General features: G+C 42.5%; 1 protein-coding gene across 1 annotated transcript in view; it reads left to right on the forward strand.

Annotated features, from left to right (window-relative positions):
* Nucleotides 1–22,878, forward strand: part of pard3aa (par-3 family cell polarity regulator alpha, a) — a 365,970-nt gene that overhangs the window by 338,245 nt on the left and 4,847 nt on the right. The window contains exons 22-23 of the mRNA XM_069698055.1: nt 11,234–11,348; nt 20,521–20,648. Coding sequence (XP_069554156.1) covers nt 11,234–11,348; nt 20,521–20,648 — 243 coding nt within the window. The remainder of the gene's footprint in view (nt 1–11,233; nt 11,349–20,520; nt 20,649–22,878) is intronic.

Here is a 22,878-nt window from a genome sequence, read left to right on the forward strand (position 1 = left end):
CACAGCCAGTGACTTTTTATGTGTGTGTGTGTGTGTGTGTGTGTGTGTGTGTGTGTGTGTGTGTGTGTGTGTGTGTGTGTGTGTGTGTGTGTGTGTGTGTGTGTGTGTGTGTGTGTGTGTGTGTTGGTGGAGTGGGGGGGCAGGGTGCTCCCAGCTGTCACATGGGCTTTTGATTGATTGATTGATGGCTGATGCGAGATGATGGATGTGTACTCACATTAAGCCCAGCGACGGCCACGCCGAGGTTTGTCGCGGCTTCAGCAGTTCAAGGCAGCGTTACGGCTTCATTAAGGCAGAGAGCCGCGGCGTCCATAGATCACGGCGGTGACAGGCCAACATTATGTCTGGCTGGGTTGATAATGATGTCATGAATGTGAGGGTCACAGGTTGAAGGGGCATTAACATATGTAAGGCTGATGGAGGTTGATGGGAGATAGCAGTAATGGGACGACGTCTTCTTCTCACTGGTTTGAGTTTGTGACTTCATGGACTGTAGAACACACACAGGAGTTTACACACTGATGTTTTACATTCGAAAAGGTTGCATATAAAGAAAACATGCAGCCGATTTTTAATAATTAACAGCAACAGTCTCAAAATTATTGTTAACTTAAATAAGTGTCTGGTGCGTAAAGTTGTTTCTTAATATAGTATTTATTTTTAATTTTGGTTACTTTATTACTGCAAAACAAAATTGTTATTGAAAGAAATTCAATAGCCTGATAATACAGATTGCGTTCAAGCTGGTAAATCATTGTTAAATGACCGTAATGCCCAAGTGCAAACAAGTGCTACCAAACCCCTGCTTGAGTTTGTGTTTAAATTCAAAAACAGGCATGACAGATGAAAGCGTGTTGAGACATCATGATAGTTGAAAAATATGAATTCTACTTTTCACTTGCAGCCACAATTCAGTAGGTGTTACAGCGTTGCTTTAAAAAAAGAATTTTTTCATTAACACCAGCATTTACTTGTAATCTTTTGATATCACTATAAATACAGTGCAAATCAGATCATTTAAGACTTTTACTCCAGTATCTTTCTACTTGGTGACTTTAATGTTCTGGTAAGGTATCTGTTCTTTGGCTCAAGCGGGGCTTCCGTGCACTTTATACACCACTAATCCTTTTTATTATGGAGTTTTATAGGTGACAAATCATCATCAAGTGTAGTTGTTTGAACATTGATTAGCCTTTTTTGCCCTGATTCTCTCATTTTCTTTCTTCATCCCTCTTTTCATCTCCCCATCTGTCAGTATCTGCCAACCTCTTGACCTTCACATTGATTATTACACAATATTGAAAGCCTAAATTGAAATTATGCTGCCAGCTTTGTTTTTTTTTTTCTTTCTTTTGCTCGTCCGTCTGCCCAGCCATTACCAAAGGTCACGACCCCTGACCTCCATCCCTCGTCCCTCTTTTCTGGATTTCCTCAGAGGACTCCGAGACTTAATCCAGTAATGGAAGCAACAGCAGTACAGGACGCCAGGGGATGGTGAGGAGGGGGAAGGGGAGGGGAAAGAGGTACAAGCCACCCCTTCTGTACCCCCCCCCTCTCTTTTTCCTCCTGTACCCTTGTCCATTCTCTAGAAGTAACCCCCAAACAGTACCCCTCCTCCTTTTAACCCCTTTCCCTCTCCTCACCACTTAAAGCTGGGACCAGCTGCGCCAAGAGCAAAGACAAATTCTCTGGAATCCTCCTTTTTCATTCTGCTTTATTACACCCACTATCAATATTGTTATTGTTTAAAGTGGCTCGGTCTCTGACTGACAGGCATCCCACCACACCTCCCTCATTAATTATGTATAGAGGAAGTAGTGGCGGCACGGGGGCTCGTGGATGAGAAGACTTGGGGGCTGGTTGTGTGTGGAACAACGAGGAAACCTATGCAGGGCTGATGTGAATTATTTACCGTGGGCTCGTGGATCACCCACCGAGCGTCAGGCACTGACATTTGGAAAGAGAGCGATTGTCTGCGTTCAGCGCAGTGTGATATCGCGCTGAAGTAAATGAGATTCCATACAGGTGTAAGTCTGGAATCAACCTGAGGGACCTGAGTGCCCCAATAACAGACAGGATATCTGCTCTTCTTATTACCCACTGAAATAAATGGCTGTACATGTGACCAGAAATGCCACAGTGGCAGAGTAAACCTTCCGAACCATCCGATCCTTTTGAAAATGATGCCCCAGATGTTAAATGATACATTTCTGAATGCATATGTAATATATGCCTAATGCACCGCTGCTGCCAGGCCCCATTTGAGATCTAATATTAGCCTTTTATTATAGGTAGCCAGTGAGAGTGTGTCATTTTGGCAATGTACTGGAATAGCAAACGAGTCAGCGAGGTTCAGCTGCATGTGAATATCTGTGGAGTGGATTCATCTGCTCCTTCACATGCTGATAAGTTAGCAGACATTTGTATTAAAGGGCCAAACCAGATTTTTGAATCCGTTTAGTGCAGTTTTACACACCACCAACCGTATTCCAGAGACTTAACGGTGAACATGTATTTTCTCCAACATTTTAACCAGAATACTTGATTGTAGATTTGCTCTTGTTACATTTTCATGAAGGTAAAAATGGGGATTGCTTTTAAAAGGTCTTTGGGTGGATGTGTTCAAGGAGTGAGAAGATGATCACACATTCAAGAGTCAAATGCTCTTTTGCCCTGTGACCATTTCATAATAAAAACCATAATGAATACACTTTAGTTTAAATTCTCTGCGTACAGTGATGTTTGCCTGCAAAACCAATAATAACCAAGGGGGAAATATTCATAGGAAGATGTATGTCTTTTTTTATTTGTAAGTACACTGCTTCAGATGTGAATCTCAGTAAAGGTAAATTTACTTTACAATACGTATTTATCTTGATATTTTGAAAAAATACAGTGGACGATGTTTGACTGCGACTGACATCACCATAAATCTCATGTGGATATTATTCAATATTACATCCCAGTCTCTTTTTTGTTTTATAGCAGAGAAACTCACCCCAACATCCGTCTTTGAATTGCTCCCCTCCACTGTCTGTTTTCCTGCCACTGTGCTGAGAATGTGCTTGAAAAGCTTGCACCTCTCTAATAAGCTGCCTCTGGGCATTCCAGCCTGTGAGAGCAGCTGAAGGATGAGGCAGTTGGAGAAAGCAAAGTTAAGTAATTCACAAGTTGGAAGGGGGTGGGCTTTGGTAAGTCGCACAGCTGTGTGATGAGCTCAGCTGGTCAGGCAGGTTGGAGATCTTGTTTTTATGGTACTGTAATTCACTGTGAGACAAAAAGATGGTGAACAAGCCGCATCTACAGTTTTATTTTTATTCTCCATACAAAACGTATGCATGTTTACCTAATTTGCCTTCCCTTTGATTCTACAGCAGTTTTGGAGTGGTGCTCCACAGAGAAACCTGCAAAGGTGCCTTGTTGGTGCCTCTCTGGGCATGTGTTTGAGGTCTCCTAATGCAAAATACAGCAACCAATTTCATATTTCGTGGCGCCAACCTATTCTTAGACAAAATATTTGAGTGTCAGTGTCAGTGTCTATAAAAGAGTATACTGGAAGCCAAAGTCATTTAATATAGCCCTGGCTCGCTTCTTTTCTGGCCTCTGTTAGTGTCAAGTTAGCTGATATCTCATAAAAGCTGTCTTTAAAGCCTGATGGGCTCATAAAATCAGACTTAACCTGTTTAGATGGATACTTTAGCCTATGGTCTTCACACCTTATTTAAGACGGCGGCTTCACACTTCTTACCCTGAAGAGGAATGTTGGCTCATCAGATGCATCCGTGCAACATAAACAGCTGTAACACAACACAATGCAGACGGAGACAGTTATGAGGCTTGGGCTCTCACACATGTGTTTTCTTATTGTTTATACACGTCTTTGAAAATAAAAGATTTACTGAGTTGTGGGTTGTGATCCAGCAAATTTATTGTGTGTGTGCCTGCACGTTTATAACGTGGTGAGCTTTAATCATTAGCATGCAGTGCAGCTTTGTCTCATTACAAAGTGGCACTACTTTGAACTGACTCCGTTGTGAACGTGTGCATGTGTGAGTGTGTTTCCTCTGACTGTGTAAACACATTATGCAGTCCTAGCTGTGCTCCAGGTCTCTCTCTCTCTCTCTCTCACTCGCAGAGTGAGCGTGCTCCTCTGGATCAATGGATTTGGGATTATGGGCCTTAACTTCAAAGTTCATCTCTCTTTCTTCATGGAGAATGCAGCAGTGTGCCATTCTTCCCTGAAAATCATTTATAAAAAAGTTGACAACAATTAAGGCCAAGAAAGTTTACAGAGAGTCTATCATCCATGTAAATGTTCTGCCGATTCCACACAGAAGAAACCGCCATCTTGCTGTTGTTCTTCCTTCTCCTGATGTTTTTTTGAAAAAAAAGGAAAGAAGGGAGATAAATTATATTACACTGGGTTGGATTTGATGCAACTCATGAGAGTTAGCTAACTTAATTGTGTGGAGTGCATTTGTGGAATGTACAGTATGTAAAATCCCTCTCTATGAAACCGTGCTGCACAGTATGCTTTGATTAGGGCTGGGTATCTTTCAAAAGCTTGAGATATCGCTACCGATACATAGACTAAACTAAAAAAATGTAAAAAAAAAAATGTTTTTAAAAGACACACATTATGGTATTAATCTTTAATTTTCATACACTTTAGAAGGGAAGAGTATCGCTCAGGTGGTTTTCTGTAGTGACAATTAACAGATGTCCCCTTAACGCCTTACAGTTATTGCTAAATGCTACTCTTTACTGATTTTCCCGAAACGCCTTACATGGGCTCTATTGCTGGACACTATTTAAGCGTGTCGCAGGACTAGCCCGAGTAGAGGCTACATTGTGCTGTGGCTCACTGACACTTAGTTTTTAGTGATTTAGTCCTCTGTAAATAAAGCAAATATTGTGTATTTTAAAGTAAAAATGTGTTGGTAGCCCATCAAAATTTGGCACCGAATGACAAGACATTCTTCGCTGCTAGATAATACCGAACCACGGGGCTCAGTGTACATTTTTCTTGGCGTTTTCTATTTCCCCGTCCTCCACGTTATGTGACAGTCCAACAAAGCCACCTCAGAGATATACATATGGTGCCTTTAGTTTAGGAACCAAAAACCACATGGTTAGGTTCAAGAAAAGATGTCAGTTTTGGGTTAAGATACTTGTGTCAGTCACATTACGTAAGCAAGTTAAGTTCCATTACATACATTATTTCAGGTAAATCAGTGCTAACTCGCGGACTCGAACTCCTCGGGTCTCCTGGTGAAAGTCCTGTGTCTGATCCAGCCATCCATCCCCAACCTCGTCTGTATGCCAACACTGTCAGTCTTTCTACGTCCTCATATTATCTTCTTACTCGACAACACCATCTCAAACGTAGTCATGTCATGAAATTAGAGCTGTTTTTGTGAAACTAATACATTTTGCATTGTGGATGATTTTTACGACTAGACTTATTTACATTGAAAACAAACTTTTTAAACTCAACTTCAAGCAGTAACTTCAAATGAACGCTACAGCCTCCTGTCTGGCTTTCAGTCTGCGCTGCAGCTGTTGCCTTTCACTTCACAGGATTAGTTGAATATTTGATACAAATCTGGACTGCACCTGAGCAACCATCTTTTTTGTTGTTGTTGATTTTTAGTTTTATGTACTCGAATGTTCCAACCAGCTGGCTCTGCCACAGCGTTGCCTCAAGCCACTCCGCTGGCCTGGAGAGCCCCGTGTCAGCCTCTTTCTCCAAAGCCACAGACCATATATTGGAAGTTTTAAAACAACCAAAAACAGTTTTGGCTTGTCTTTTGTAGCAAAGGTCACACCTGTTTCCTCCACACACGAGTCATACATCAACATGTCACAACATTTGGGAATAAAAGTGCCTTTAATCAGTTCCAGTACATTCTCTGGAACCAAAGCCATAAAGCTCACCAGTGAAAAGGCAGCGCAGAAGCCGTCAACAGTTTCTCTCTCAAATGTACAGATCCAAGGCCGACTCCTCACAAAGCTTCTCACAAACAGAGGGATAAAAGAAGTGAGTAAAAAAATGTCTGAAAAGAAATAACTTGTAGAGAACAGTGGTTGTAACGCGTGTCTTTGGGGGCAATAAAACAAATTGGGGTGAAGTTGAGGCGCTGAGAGTGACACGCAGCTTTAGAAATACTGCCGGGTGTCGTCTTTAAAGGGACAAAGAGATATCCAGAGAACTGCCTCTTCTCTTCAGTTCCTGTGGACTGTGTTTTCCTTGTTGAGAGCATTCTGTGGTTCTCTTCAGGGCAAAGCTGCTTCTTCATTTCTCACACTGGGGAAGCGAGAGATGAACGGCGCACGAAGTCCAGCCCCTCCGGACAGCCTGTTGGAGAGAGCAGCTCTCCAGGCGCTGCTTTTTTTCCCCTTGCTAATCAGAGCTCCACGCTCTGCAGTCACGCCACCACCACGGCCCAGATGATGGCCTCTCAGGACCCTCAAGGACCCCATACGCACTGCTTTGGAGTGTGAAAGGAACCATGGAAACACATTCACACACGGCTCAACTACAGCAACAGCCCCCATCGAGAAGTGAGGTTTTGAGCTGGCGAGGCGCCACCGTCGGTCCATCAGTCACAGGAGGACATGGGTGAAGTCACAGCCTGACAAATCCAGGGTATTATCAGGTCTTTGTCCAGCCTGCAGCTGTCACTTACCAGGCTAGTGGGAGAGAATGAGGGGGACAGAAGGGAATTCATGACCTATCCCTGTAACCACAGAGGAGGATTGAGGCATTCAGAGATTAAACATATGGGAAGAGAAAGAGAGGAGTGAAAGATAGAGATGAGGCACGGAAAAAACTGGAGGAAAAAGAAGAAAGTGAAAAAGGAAAGAAATGCCACCGGTGGGGGGGAGGGGAGGGGTGTACTGTATATGCTTAAAATCCTTTCATTTGATTGCTCTCAAGAATCATGGCAGAGTGGCCGATATATGCTGATTTCCTCTGGAGACTCAAAAAAAATATATATATATATTTTTTTATCTTTGTCCCTCCCCTTCAAAAAATGACCAGCGGTAATGCAGATCTAATCTCTCCCTATGATGGTGGTAGGACCCAAAGGCTGTCCATTTCCCTCCAAAAATGCCTCATCTTTCTGTCTTTGAAATAAATGAAAGTCCACGGGGCGATGGAATAAAGATGAGCTAAGCCTTTGACTTGATGTAAGATTGCCGAAGGGCCCCAAATTTAAGAAGCCTGCCCCCCTCGTCTGCTGCACAGAGATACTGGGACCAGAGCAAGAAACCAGATAATCTGATAGAATTTCAATCAACAGTGATCAGATAAGAAATAACAGAACGTCTGATTTTAAAGTCACACCGAAGCTCTGGCAGTTCAGCTTTTTTCGCTTGAGTTGGAAATGAACACTCTGTGACGCCTCTCCCGACTCCTGTCAAACTTCATGTCTTGAAATATTATCCTTGGGATTATAACACTCTGTTGCTCTCATTCCAATCGGCTGGGACCGAACTGACCTATGGGCTATCTTCCACCCTCTGTGATTGGATCACTCCTTTATTTGCCGGTGGCAGTGTTTACGGGACGTGTGGAGACTCAGCGCGGCTTTGATCAACCAACAGAAGCCAATAGGAGGACCGTGGCATAGTTCGCATCTCTTGCCTAAGCCTTGTGGTGTGTGAGACATCTGCCAAATCCTTCTGGATCAAAGGATGACTATTACACAGACAGGCATCCGCATACCCCCGACTGCAGCTTTAGAGCGCTCATGACCCCTGTCAACGGTTCCGTTTAAAAAACACAGGTGGGATGGGGGTCACACATATGTACACCACTGTCCCTTCACTGTCTCCTGCCAAAGAGCCACATTCATCACAAGTTCAAGAACTTTGTGGGTATTGTCTCTTGTTCCTTGGTAGTCTTCTGCTTCTACTAGTTTTTGCTTTACCAGCGTGGAGAGGACTGGTCGAGGCAGCAGGAGTAGGACATCAGGAGAGGTTGTGTTGTTCAGATATTGTTTGACCTGACATTGCATGCCTGTGCATTCACAGCTTCAGCTCTCTCAATAAGCCTTCAGAGGAAGCTTCCAGGCAGGCTATAAATACAGTAGCGGTGTGATTTCACTGAATACGAGCCTCTGTAAAGTGAGTGGAAGACGGACAAGGAGGGAGAGGCGGTGAGAGAATGCGTCGGCCTCTCTGTGTCTCTACTTCTGTGTGTTGCAGTCTGGTTATGTTTGCATGCTTCAGGGAGAGACGGGACCAACCGAAGAGGCCAGGCGCTGACGTTTCAGCCTGCAAACACTCAGATGAATGTTGAGCAAATCTCATTTTACCAGACAGAATGAAGATGCTGGTGGTGGAAGCGCTGTGACATATGCATACTTTATCTCCTCCCTCCACCCAGGTTTTTTTAATTACTTTACAGGCAGTATCCCATTTTCCACTGATGTACATTTTAACTGCAAACTCCTGGTGCAGCCAGCCAGCCTGCACCCCTGAGTACGCTTCTGCAACCCGTGACACTTGTTCTTCAGCCCCATTACAGACGCTGATGGATTCAGAGGTGAATTTATAAGCAGTAACACCTGATGCATCGGCAACAATCATGCTGACTAATTACACACTGAAGGCGTCCGAGCAATGGGGAGCTCCCAGCAAAGGCAACTGAATCCATCTTCTTTATGTGCGGAGACAGGCCGACTGCTGGCTGTTCCCGTGATGGGGGGGGGGGCTCCTGGTGCCTCCTGGTGCCTCTTTGTGCTTGATTCCCGCTCTTCCCCAATGCTTAGCTTTTTCCAGCTCTATTTCTTACCCTATGAATATATTTACTGTACAAACCAATGGAGTGCTTTCCAAGAAACCCATCAGCTTGGTACCCCACGGTGGGTGGAACACCAAGAGAAGCCCCTGCAGATAATCTAGATACTTCGCAGGCCTCCTTTGAACTGCCATGACAAATTCACCCCTCGTTAAATCCTATCAACACTCACAGCCTCTACTCGATGCAATTTCCATTTGTAGCTCTTTGAAAAATATATTGAAATGCTATGCTCCTAGTTATTTAATTTGCCAGATATCTTGTCTTCGCTCATCCTCTCCCATCCCGCACTTTATCTACCACAGTGGAGCAGATCTTTGGCAATATACAGGCCATCACTCTATCTTAGATTGATGCTTCAGTGGGTGAGAGAAGGGCAATAGGTCTTATTATGTATTGAGTGTATATGGACTCAAGTAGTTTGGTTTATGACGTGAGGTTTCTGGATCCCCAGCTGGTTCCTGCTGCCCTGCGGTGCATGTTTGATATGCCGATGGTAGCACTGACCCTCCCGGGAGGGTCAAACAGAAACATTTATGAGGTCGTTTCTTTGGACTCTTCTCTTTGACCGGCCTCAGGAATTAAGCTAATTGCATGCGTTGGACTTTACAGATCTTTTCACAGCCGTCACGGTCTTGTAAAACCTCTCTCTCGACAAACACGGGTAATTGCATGTATGGAATTTTAACATATGTATTTGCAGGCATATAGTTGAGAAACCCAAATCAGAATTGCAGATTTGTTTTTATTTTTCCCTCTCAGTTGTTTGCTATATATACAGTGTCGTTAAGGCACTCACTTTTGTGCAGCAGATCTTTAGGGAAATCTAGAAACCTCAATGTGTGTTTGCATCAACAAACACATTAAAGTGAACAGATGGACTAGCGTCAGTAAAAACAAACTTTCTGAAGCTGATAATTGTAACATGTAACTCTTCTGTACTACTGTTGTAGTTAAAGTTATTAAAAATCTGCATGAGAAGTGAGAACATTTTGAGTAATACATTTGCACGGCTCTGTTGACTATAATTAAGTAATTTAATTTCTCTAATATTACATTTGCAATTAAAGCAACGTCCAGTAAATAGAGAGGGAACATTGATTTTGTAATGAACAGTAATAATAAAAGGACTTCAGCATCAGCCCACACCCTAAAAGCATAAGCTACCTCACACCCCAGTGAGCCACTTAATTGGCCACATCCACATAAAAGGCTTAATGTACGCTCCCTGTGCTCCCACACATATACAGCTATAGGAATCAAATGGAGTATAACTAATACAATTGATTTTGATCAGGCAGTACGAATAACACGATAACCACGTCTCGCCAAGTACTACTCACTGAGATCCGTGCATCCTTTATGAGCTGCCATTTATTGTGCCTTTAATGAAGCTTGATTGGCAGTATGTCCTAGTGCCCATTATCATCACAAGGATGTGCTCGTTCTAATCTGCAATTATCACCATAATTGTGCTCAGGATCCTCCGGGCCCAAATAAGCAATCACTTCCAGCACCAGCGTGCCACCTATAAGTGCTGCTCAGGATGTAACAGGATGGCAGCTTCTCGTGTCGAGGGGCCATTTTGGAAATGTCTGGGGCTTTGTCTTCCTCATTTCATGCGCCTGTGCTTCTCACTCTGGCCGGCGATTTCCGTTACTTTGTCCCGGCTGACTTTGTTTCCTTCCCTCCTCTCACATGCTCTTGATTAACCTTTCCCTTTTGCACTCAGCACCATCCCAATGAACACCCCTCCTATACCTTTATCTCCTTCCCTCAACCCATCCATCCCACTCCCTACATCCCCGAGCTCCCGTCCCCTCCCAGCACAAATTCCTAACCTTTGTTCACTTTCATCCCTGTGGTATGCATAAATGCAGGCCTATTATCAAGCTGGTTGTCTCATCATAATTATGTGTTTTGTCATGTGCTGCCTCTGTAGCTGGTGATAAAAAGAGAGCCTGATTAAGCTGAGGGAAGGCTATTGATTCCTATTGACAGGCCCCTCAAAGCCCTTTAATGAAGGGGATGTAAATGAGGGTTTTCCACAGCGTTTAATGACTGCGTTCCATGAAAGGCCAACATTCTTCTGCAGTCTAAAAGGGACATGCATCACTCACGATGGTGCTCAAGGGACACTTTTAGTTATAGGGATGTTTAGGAGAGACGGCGAGAAGAAGGGAAAAAACACGTCGAGATGCAAATAGAAATCATGACTATCAGCTCAAGAGATCCTGAATACAATTTAGAGGACTGTTAATGTGGTCAAATTAATTACCCAAATATAAACCTGCAACATCTAACAACATAAGCTGGACAAATGATGTGCCAGATGTTTTCTGAGTGCCGAAAATCCGAATAGCAGCTCAACATGCTCTCCAGATTCGAACCAACCGGTGTCACTTTCCTCTGCTTCTCTCCCAGCGGTCAGATGGCTCCCAGTAACCACGACCGGATACAGAGGTTGAGGCACGAGTTCCAGCAGGCCAGGCATGAGGATGACCTCGAGGACCACACCTACAGCTTCGACCAGACCTGGGTGAGTGTTTGTTGGGAGCCGCTCTCCAACAGATTGCTGCTGAGCTATCAGCCTGTTTTCATTCCTTGGGCGTCAAATACTGAAGTCCACAGAGGCCAGAGGTTGGTGTGGCTGGATGGAGCAAACCCAGAGCTTTCACCCGGGAGAGTGATGTTTGAGTTTGTCTGGATGTTTTTGTGCTGAACCCTGACCAAACAGTGACTGTGTCACATTTAACCCAAACTATGATCTTTTCTGTACTATAACCAGCTCGTTTTTGGTGCCAAAACGTAAGGCATCCTGTGCGTTTCTGAGACCTACAGATGGACCCCGGTGGGCTCCCTGAGTGAAACGCAAACAGCTTTTATAAAACGTCAGTGTTTGGAGACTTGGGAATGAGACAGAGACCTGCATAAAAAAGTCGTTTCATAATTTCAGTTTTCCTACAAATAAAACAAAACATGTCTAATTCTCTCAATGATTATAGCTACTGCCCACTTTATTTGATCAAATATACAGTAGATTAAAAAAAATAATAATTGACAGTAAATTTGATCCATTCCAAATACTGTTAGTGATAGAAAGTGAAGGAAAAAAGGAAAAACTCAGGATTTGCTTACTACGATTATTCCCAGGGGAAGATATTTAGTAATATATAACTGCAGAATCCAATTAAGTAGTGTCATAAATTCCTCCACCCCGGGACCAGCAGTAGTAACAATCGTTCTTGGGGAAGAAATAATAATTGATATAACAGTATGAGACCCAGAACAACTGGTTCCATGAGGGCCTCAGTCGTCTGCTGCTGTCATCCAATGTTGTCTGACTGCCAAACTATCTGACTCCAAAACTTTCGGTGTGATTCCCAACTCCTGCCAAGTTTCTTTGACTAATTTGTAATTTCCAGGTCCAACCTTTGACTCAGAACTAATTGCTAATTACTCGTCTGTCTAGGAAATATGACACACTTTTGGGAGGGAGGAAGAGAGGAGAGGAACAGGGGAGATGTGTGACGGCAAGTGACTTTTCAGGACTTTGAGGCGAAGTTAGGGACGAGAAGCTGAAGACAGTGAGCCGCACTGTTCATTTTCATTTCCATTAGACTTTGATTAAAGGGATTTTTAAATTAAGAATTTTTAAATTAAAATGTGAGGAGTTTCTTTAAGCCGTTCTCCTCTTCCATGATTGATCTGTAACAACAATGGGATTTATTCTTCATAATTGGAAAAATGTAATCAAGTTAATTCCTTTGTTAATTCAGTCAGACTTGATCTTACATCCCTCCATGCTGTACATTAGAAGTTCAGCTGCATCGAGAGTTTAAGTGAGGAAGCACTTTGTTTCATTTTTCCAAAGAACATATGATATCACTGATGATCTTAACATGCTGCACTGTGATTTACATTATTCTATGGTGTGTTAAAAGCAATCAACCTCATTGCTTGACTTTTGGTTTAAGGTCATGCATCCTGTTATTTTAAACTATATCAAAACCTAATGGAGCCAGACACACACAGCCAAGTAGGAACATGTCAGAGGTCAAATATCTGCGTATTATCTTTGTATTTCTGACTTGTAATGGCTTCAGACAGACAGTTTTTTTTTTCCTCTGTGACTTTTCTGACCTTGTTACTAAAAAAAGGTGAATAGTTGTTCCACCAAGCAGAGCTATTTTCTAAATGGTGGCTGACAATGTCAGAACCTTGGAAGTTCAAATATTTGGCGTGCAATTATCTGGAGAATTATCAGCGTCAGTTTGTCAGTTAAATTGGTTTGCTGCAGGAGGCATCTTCCGCTGTTTTTCTTGCTGTCTGAATGAGTTTGGGTTAAACACAGCATACTTCCCACAGTGTTCCTACACAAAGGAAGGCCGAATTTATTTGCTCTGGATTTGCTTCAGTGTTTGTTCCACTGATGGTTGAAAAATCACTGAGCGGACATCTATCACTGTTTTCTTAATCTCCCTCTCTTTCCATTCTCCCTGAGATGTTAAGTGTTTTTTCAGCACTAAGCAGTTTCAGTCGTTCTCTCTGAGCCTCTGAGCTCCTAATTGCTTGTGATTGTTGACATTGTTGAGCGTACCACTGCTATTCCACCACTAATAAGATATAGGGCTGCCCCTGGAGTATTGAAGTCTATTTTATTAGTGCTCTTTCATGTTATTTTAGTCCTGTGAACATGGATTCACAATGGGAGAGCTTGTTAGGAAAGATACAAGCATACCCATGTTATACATTGACACTGATTAGAAGAACTCAAGGGAAAGCCTGTCTTCATGTCATCCATAAGACAGAATGGATATGGCTGTATTCATGATGTATGGAAAGAAAAGAGGAATGCAAAAATGTGAAGTGACACATATAGCTGTTGAATGTGATGATTAACTGGAAAGTAAAGAAAAGTAAGGAAAGGGATGGGAGGAGAGGGGGAAAAGGAAGGGATGGGAAAAATAAGAAAGAAAAGAAAAGAAAGGTAAAAGGGAAGGAGAGGAAAAGAAAAAGGAAAAGAAAGGTAAATGGGAAGGAAAAGAAAGGAAAATATAAAATATATGAAAAGACAAGAAAAGGAAAATGTAAAAATAAAACTAGAAATAAACTCTTCCCCTGAGTTTTCATCTTGTTTGTTTATTTTTAGAAAGATTATGAAACTCAAAACTCAATACAAGTCTCAGACAGTGAACTTGTTGCCTTGAAATTGGGGTTTTATAACTGTGGGTGAGGCAGCAGTGACAATAGCAGCATTTTTTGAAAACATTTTGACCCACACTGAAAAATGTGACCTTGTGGTTGTGTTCTGTTCAAACCTATTAGAGCTACTTTTTGTATTGAAATTGATATCTTTCTTATTATTTTTTTTTACAGTGGACTTCACTTCATGTCATTTCTGAACATTGTCCACGATGATGAAAATAAAACCTTAATGACCTCCACTGTTATAAATCCAAACATTCAGGGAATGTAACCAGGAGAAGGCAAAATGCTCGAGCAGGCAATTAAATGCTGAACACGTTGACCATGAGTGTTCAAGGTTGCAGCATAATGGCCTCCACGCAGATCGACAGTAGGAGCCAAAACAGGAGCAGCTGCAAACATGACTTGTTGTAATATAGTATATAATTTCTTCTGAAAACAAAGCACCAGTTCAGATTTGCTTGAACATTTATCCAGATATTAAAGTATTATTGTCAAAATAATCTATCCTCAAGATCCATTTAGTAGCTGCTCTGGAGCTTTCGATGCTATAGTATGATCTTTATCAGCAGACGTAGTCAGTCCAGTTGCCATGGATATTTGGATGTTCAGATTTAAAAAAAAAAAAAAAAGAAATGAAAACATGTACAGTTCAACAGTATGTCCAATACTAAATATACTTCTCTACTGAGTCCAAAGGAACTGCTTTTAAACAATTCCTCTTTGGAAATGTTTATCTTTAAGGGTTTGAAAATATATTTGAGAAAGTGATGATGATAGTGAGTTACAGGAACAGGTGGAGCAGTGAGAGGTGTGGGGTTCGCTCTTTGTGGGTTTGACTGTAGATTTCCTCTGGGGTGTTGGAGACTGAGCTCAGGCATGTCGGCTGTGAACGGCTGTAATGACAAAGGTCAGTCCTCGAACCTCGGCTCCTCCTTAATGGAATAATGACGGAGACATGAGAAGGCCTGTCTATCACGCAGCCCCCGAGCCAACACACACAATTAGAGCTGGCATGTTTTCTCTCCCTCCCTCCCTGCTGCCCTCTGAGAGGAGATTTTCAGATGTTCATCATGAAGCATGATGTATTTTCTAAAGAGTTGCCTTTTCTCGCTCTCCCTCTCCCTCTTGCTCTCGTGCTCCCTCTCTGGCAATGAAATCGATTTGAGTTGTTGGGTTCAAGCGCCAATGAGCATGACCACACAGAGGAGTGTGAGCATGCTGGTACCTTGGATCAAACACACCAACCGCAGCTTGTAAACTCCGTATTTATGAGAATTCTTTAGATTTTATTATCGCTTTATCTGCTGCTACCAGCATACATGTGTCTGTAAGAATTTGTTGTGTTGATACAAACATTGGCTCCCCTGAATGTGCTTGATTGTGTACAGCTAACTCCGTCCTATGTGATCATGTGAAGAATAAGCCACTTTTAGCCACAGTCACTTGACGTCCCAGGGGCTAAAGGTTAGAGTTAATACAAAATAACTCTGAGCCATGGCAGTGTGGGAGCCCCTGCTCTAGTCGAACAATACGTGGGGTGTGTTGTGTGGGGCTGCCGAGCAGGGCTGAATCTCAACTCTCTGAACAATGTAGCACTAATGCTAGGGTTTCTACCAACCGTTCAGTTCTTAAACCTATAGTGCGGGACTTTTATCGATAAATGAACATTCGTTACGTTCAAAGGAGTTCACACAGTATTGATGAAGCCCAACGCCACCAAATACATCTCTCTGTATTTTACAGTATACTGAGTCTTTAAATGTGGTGTCTGGTGAGACGTTCCCACACTGACCAGATTAATGCATACTGAGCGTGCTCCATTAATTTAAATGGGGATAAAATAATTAAATCGTGCTTCAAGACTTTATATATCCATAACTCCAAAATATGGCTGCAAATTAAATGTCTAGTAATGTTACATAATCAATACCCAATGACAACATAATTGAATAGTAACCCAAAGGTATGGCTCCTCACAAAAGACAATAGCAGTGTAGAATCAAGCAGCTGTAAATATTGTATTTTTGTGAGGCTTTTTTCTTTTTCTTTTTTGTTGTGCTTAGAGGAGTCTCTACTTTCTGAATCACACAAACTTTCTTTCTCCACTTCATCACAAATGTTGATTTGTCTTTTCTCAAGCTTCTTCTCAGTTCCATCATCTATTTAAATGCTATGTGTAAATTATGGATAAGCGCTGCTCAGTGTTGTGGATGTAGCAACGCACGTTTATTGATCTCATGGTAAAAAACCTCAATAACAACAGGACTTGACATCATCTTTGAACAAAACCTGACAGACAGACAAGCAATCATAAAGTTACATAGCCTGGTTCAGAGTGTGGAATGGATTTTTGGCGTAGTGAATGTGCTGTTTGTCCCGGCTGCTAAATCACAGATAAAACGCATACCTGCACTCGCAAGCATGTGAGTGCACAGCTGTAAGCATGCCGACACATCCAGCATTTGTATTGCACTCCATTTAGGTAGATACCGAACTGTTTACGGATAAGATAGAGGTTGAAGAGGGGAGCAAAGTGATTCCACCTCTCTGATGTTAGTCATAATCATATTTTTCAGGCCTATTATCCCAAACATTCATCCAAATGTTTATCTTTACTACATAAAAAGAGACTCCAACATTTGGTTCTGCTAAGTCCTTAAGTGATATAAAGATAACCAAAGCAGCCTCCCATTCACTGTGGCTTCTTGGGCCACAGACTGGGAAATGACAGACCACACTGCTTGCTCTCAGATGGATACTCCGCCCGGAGCTACACACCCCGCCAACCGCAAATGGACTGGGCTTGCCTATAATAAATTGGCGGAATTGGGTCGGCACGCTGACTTTAAGAGCGAATCATTATCCAGCTGGGCTTTTGTCAGGATGTGGTGTTTCACTGCCATTCTCTCACTCGCTTCTTGCTCTGTCTGCCCATTAGCAACTCAAATGTCTTCCATATGTCTGTTTGTGTACTGACTCTTAAAACTGTTCCCCATGCGAAGACCTACAAACACAGCATCACGAGGAGTGTGGGCGGTACAGCCACATGTTGGTGCTGACCCATCACAGAAACCTGCTTTGATATGTGAAAGGTTTGCGAACCAAGAAATATTACACTTCAGCCGTCTTCGCTCGTGTTTTGAACTTTTAAAGCTCGACTCCCACCCAGCTGCTTTCCTCGTCCTGGATTTTTGATACCTGCAAATAATTTTCATAATTATGTCCCCCACGGCTCTTGTGTTTAAACAGGTGGAGATTTCTTTTTTTCTCCCTGCTTTGTCTGCGATACCACCAAGGAAACAGGGGGGAGATAAAACCGGGCCGCATCCACATCATTTTTCACATTATTGGATAAAAACAAACACGGACGTCTCTTTAATTTGATTTCAACAAATGCCATGTTTTATATGGCATTGTATTCCAGGCCTAACATGGAATAATCTGATTCTCCTTCCCTGGATAATGCCATTACTCTGACTGATTTTCTCTCCTGGCTATTTCTCATGCATTTCTCCTGGCATGGCGTCATCCAGCTCAACAGTTCAGCTTTAAACCAAAGCACCTCCGGATTCCTCGCCACTTCCTCTCAAATCACATCAAGAACTTTCAGTGTGCGTGACTAATTATTTTCTCACTACCGCATTTGGCTCCAGTAAAATAATTTCTTCTTTCCCCCTTACAGTTCATCTGATATTGCTCTACATTTTTCTGAGCCAAAGGACATGTTGTTGCGGCGAAACCTGAAACATCTGAGTCCAATTCACTTCACCCACGTGGAATACTGTTATGTTTTCAGGACTTGAGAAAGGACTTGCTATTGACACTGAGTGAAATGTAATTGCGCTGTTATTGCAGCTGTCCAAGTGAGGAGGAACGCAGCCCTTTCAGGAACTCAAGATGTTTCCAAGAAGATGTTTTTTTGCTGACAGCCTTTTATTCCACCAACGCACCTTTACCCCATTAGTCCTTTCTATCATGTACTGTTACCCCTCTCCTACCAGCTCCACCACTGCAGAGGCAGATTTTCCAAATGTACAAAAAGTTTCTTTCTAAGCTATCAAATGCTGAATCGTTGAAGGTGCTGTTTAGTTTTAAAACTCAGCTGGCAAGTAAAATAAGGAAAATTACTGGTTGGTGTTTACTTAAGCAGAAATGTATGCACACAACCCATCCACCACCACCACCACCTGCCTACCACATTATCGTCCGAGCCTTATGAAAACTGACACTTGGTCAAGCCAAACTTGCGACAGCTTCCTTAGCTCGCTTCAGTTTAATTGGCTTGTCATGTTCTTTCATCAGCCAGCTCGTTAGCAGCGTGCTGGTGTTGAGGGAGATGATATCTCCATGTCAACCTCACAGATGATCAGACAACAAACACACATGCACACAGGAACAGGTTAGCAGTGTGTAGACACACGCTAATGTGGAATGAAGCTGCAACTGGTGATATTCATCTGTATTTGATGTCTTTAGCACACTGGTGCTGCTTACGTCCGTCTCTCTCTGGTGTTCTTCAGCACCAAACTGATGCAACCTGTATTTAGCAAGAGCAGTGATTTCCACTGCAGCTGATAGGGAAGAGCTCCATCTATAGAAGTGTAGTAATACAGAACAGAAAATACCAATACACAACAGTGGCCAGTGATTGAGATGTAATGAGGATTACATTATAAATACTTCACTAGCAAGACAACCTGGTTTCATCCCAAGGCATCCATTACTGAAGTTTAGTCACAGCCCGCTGGCATCGCAGAGATGTGAACAAGGTGCTTTAAGTTTAGGCACCAAAAGCCACATGGATATGTTTAGTAAAGGAATATGGTTTAAGTTATTTGTGACGTGGTCGCAGTTTGGTTAGCAATTAGTACCAAAACGACTTTGTTGGGGTTTGTAAATGATCATGGATTGCGTTACAAGATGCAGATTTATGTAAGTAACACTACATACATTGGAAAAGATAGTTTACATGAGTTGAATAGGTTACTTCACGTTACTTATGTGAAATCTATGCTGAATTTTACTTTCTGACGGACAAGAGTGCTGGTCTCCTGGGTGACTCCTTTGTTTGGCCGCCAAAACGACTTGTTTGGGTCATGAAATGATTGTGGTTTTTACGTCAGTAACATTACATACGTTAGTTTACATAAATATGCTTTTAAATATTCTGCCTTACGTAAGCAACTTACTTATGTTAGTGAAGTAAAATCCACGCTGACTTTTGCTTTCTCAGGCACTCAAGTCAAATCCACATTGACCTTTGCTTCCTCATGGACACCAACATCAGTCTCTTGGGTACAATTGTGGTGTTTGGAAATGAGAACAGTCAGGGGATGCAGGGGAGCACAAAGTCACTGAAATATTAATAAACTCAGATAATGATATTAAAAATACCATATGACCTGTAAATGCATTAAGTGTATTTTCAATCTAAATTAGTTTTATATAATGACGTATTATTCACAGCATGCTCAGTGTATATAAAACTTGAATTATGGAGTATTCCCCTCTCAACAGGTGTTTCACAGCAGCTTTATCAGACCAGTGCAGCTGAAAAAGAGTTTCTTAAGTGCTGTTTGTCTGACGATAAGAGCTTCATTATCATAAAAGTGAAACAGAAATCCCAGACTTGGATGTTTTCAGGTGCAGCTCATTCTTCATCACACTCATACACTCTCCTGCCAGGCACTTGGACGTGGTTTTAAATGATTTTCTTTGGTAGCTGCGTCTTCAGACAGGAGAGGTTTTTTGAGCCTCTCATCATGACTCTGTGTAACAGCAGTAATTCTTGGCTATATTTACTGTGGATTCAGGCCACAGCTCATTTCTACAGTCAACACAGAAGCTTTCAACTAGTTTTCCCTCATCAGGAGTTTATTTCCCCTGTGGCAGCAAAACACATTAGAGAAGTCGTAAGAAGGTAGCTGAGCTTAGACTGGGATAACTAAACACTTTCAGGGCTGACTAACTTTTAAAAAACATGTTCTAAACACACTCATTTGTCAAGAAACATTGAAACTACTAACAACCCATGATGCAACACTGTCACTCTTCAGTCAATGTGAATGTCTGCTGTTGTGAACATGTGTCGCGTCCTCTGCTTTACAGTTTTTTTCTCATAAAAATGTCCCTCTATATACAAGCAAATATGTTACTTTAAACTTTTTAAATATTTTTATAAAGTTTCTGATGTCGGTCTGGTGTATTGCGGATTAGTAAATGACAGAAAGACTGTGTGAAGTGCTCCTTTAAGGGAATTATCAAGAGGATTTTTATCCACTGGCGCAGGTGCATTTTTCAGTTCCACAGTCAGCATGCGATGCCACCTACTAACTAGCTGCTCCTTGAGGCCAGCCCAACACACAGGAGACACCACACTGTCAAACCACCTGCCGTGCTGAGGGAAACACAAGTCTGTGTGTGTGTATGAGTGTGCAAACAAGAAGGCATCGGCTGTCTTTTTGTGTCTTATCCCTGTGTATCCTGACTTGATGCAACAGGTGAGCAACGGGACGGAGACGCCGAGCGGACGCCATTCTGTGACGGTGGAGACTCAGGCTCAGAAACAGCAGCAGGAGAGCAGAGATGGTTTCCAACAAGCCCAGAGACAGTACAACTCCCTGCCCCGGTGAGACATCCTTCCGCCTTTTCTTCATCTTCCTTTATTCCATCTGTCTGTCTGGACATCAGTCTGTCTCCGCCTCTTCCCTCTGTGACTTATCACGTTCTTTATGCTCTTTCTCAACCTCTTCATTTGACTTTTTTAGATTTCCATCAGTTTCTTTTCCCTCATATTTTTGCCTTTATCCTTTTTTTTTCTCAACTCTTTCTGTCACATGTCTCTTTAGCTTCCCTCAAAGTCAATCACCACAAAGCCACTTTACACTCATCTCCAGACATTTAAATGATTCTTAGCAAAACTCTTTGAATGAAATCATTTAATGTGATCACTTGGAATTATTTGACTGATATTCAACTTCATTAAGTCAACGCTGACCCTAAGGAAGTGGTGACTTTGTCCCCCTCATCTCCGATACGTCCCTTATAATGAATAACAGCTCCATTATCGTGTTTTTAAAAGGAATTTTCTCTTGGCAATCTCTTGCCTTCCACAGCTTGAGTTCAGAGCTACAAGCGGCGCTCTTCATCTTCTTCATCATCTTGTTTCCATTCTTTTGCATATTTGTCAAAAGAATGCCAATGAAACTCACCGTATCTTACATCTCTACAGGCCTGTGGGGGGGAAACAAGTTTAGTATCCCTATTTGCAGCTCCTGCAGTCGCTCCATTAAGTGTCTTTACCTGTCCTCTGAAGTTTTCTAATCTTCTTTTTACTCAAATTGTGAAGCCAGCCCCTTGCTCATGGAAAATTTCCACATTTGAAGCTTTACATCCTGAAAGAGAAACGTCTCTAATGGTATTACATCTATCCAGTGAAGGACTGACATGGGAATTTAAAGGTTTTAATAAAATCAATTTTTTTTTAAAAGTATTCTCACTCTGAAAACAATCCGATGTGAGTTTTTAGTGTTATGAAATGTACAGTGTGATCTAAGAAGCTGAAAGTAAAGTCTGATTTATTTAAGTTTTGCTGCCAGTTTAAACAAAGACAAGAACAAGTCATTTGTGTGTATATTGTACAGTATGTGTGTGTGGTCTTTTGGTTTTCTTGGCCAGAGGAACTCGGCTCTTGTGTGTTTTAGCCTCTCCCTGCACAAACACCAATCATTTCTTCATTCCGCTTTTGCTCTGCAGCTTTCTGAGCAGTCACAGTCGGGTCGATTAAAACATGTTCCTGTCCATGGCTATGGATTTGCGGTCCACATGGACACATAATCAATGTGGTCTGTATAAGCCGGACTGATCTATGCATTCCCTTCATAGGTGTTATCTGCCGGCATCTCATGTGATGTGACAGTTGCCTCGAGGCCTCCCTTCCCGGTGAGTCGCTTCTCCTGGGAAAGTTGGTCCGGCCCGGCCGAATAGCCGGGCGGGGATGGCCTTTGATATGCATTCCTCTCATAATCTCATAGCGTCTTCGAGCAACGAGTCGCATGAGCTCAGGCTTGACGCTTGACCCCGGCTGAGGCTTTTCAGAGCTCATGTCTCGCCACGGCTCCTCATTAAAGAGCTGAAAGTCTCACATCTCCAGATTAATAACCACAATTCCTTCCAACCGCCTCTCTTTCTGGAGCCTCCCCATCCTGCCCTTCTCCTTCAAAACAGGAAGCCTGGGCAGTCAGCCGTTCAGCTGAAAAAAGGGGACATTCCCTTACAAAAAAAAAAAAAACTCCAACCCAAAGAGCTTCCAGAAGAAGCCATGGTAGCTGGTTATCTGATGACGGCCAGGCTTAGCTGGCTGTCTGGGATGTGAGGATTGGAAGAGCACTAATGAAGGCTTGTTGTTGGAGCAGGATTAGCGGTGACAGGCAACGGAGGGCGAGAGGGGGCCGGGAGAGGAACGAGTGTTTTAGTAGGAAGGAGAGACCGCTGATTAGCCTGAGAGGGACGCACTCACACACGAAAATACACACACACATGAATGCCGTCAAGATAAGGTTCTTAGCTGTGGCCTGAGAGAACTGCCAGTAGCTCTTCCATTTAAACACGCAGCTAGTGCATTCCTCAGCACGCTGTAAAGAAAACATTATTCCAGGTTTGTAGACAATTTATTTGTACAATATAGAAACGATTGTTCCGTTGCCCATTGGATGCATTTGGGGCTTTTCCCTAATCATTTTGAGTCGGTGCGTGTGTGTGAAAGCTTTTTCCTCCCTCTCATAAACTCTGATTCTTCCCAGCTGTTTTACAGAAACACACAGCGGCCACACATTTTTGTGTGAGCCAACTTCCTGGCT

Source organism: Brachyistius frenatus, unplaced genomic scaffold (genome assembly GCF_029030835.1).
Source record: "Brachyistius frenatus isolate BFR_SWC_R1_liver_20210118 unplaced genomic scaffold, ASM2903083v1 Contig_25, whole genome shotgun sequence".
NCBI classification, from domain to species: Eukaryota; Metazoa; Chordata; class Actinopteri; family Embiotocidae; genus Brachyistius; species Brachyistius frenatus.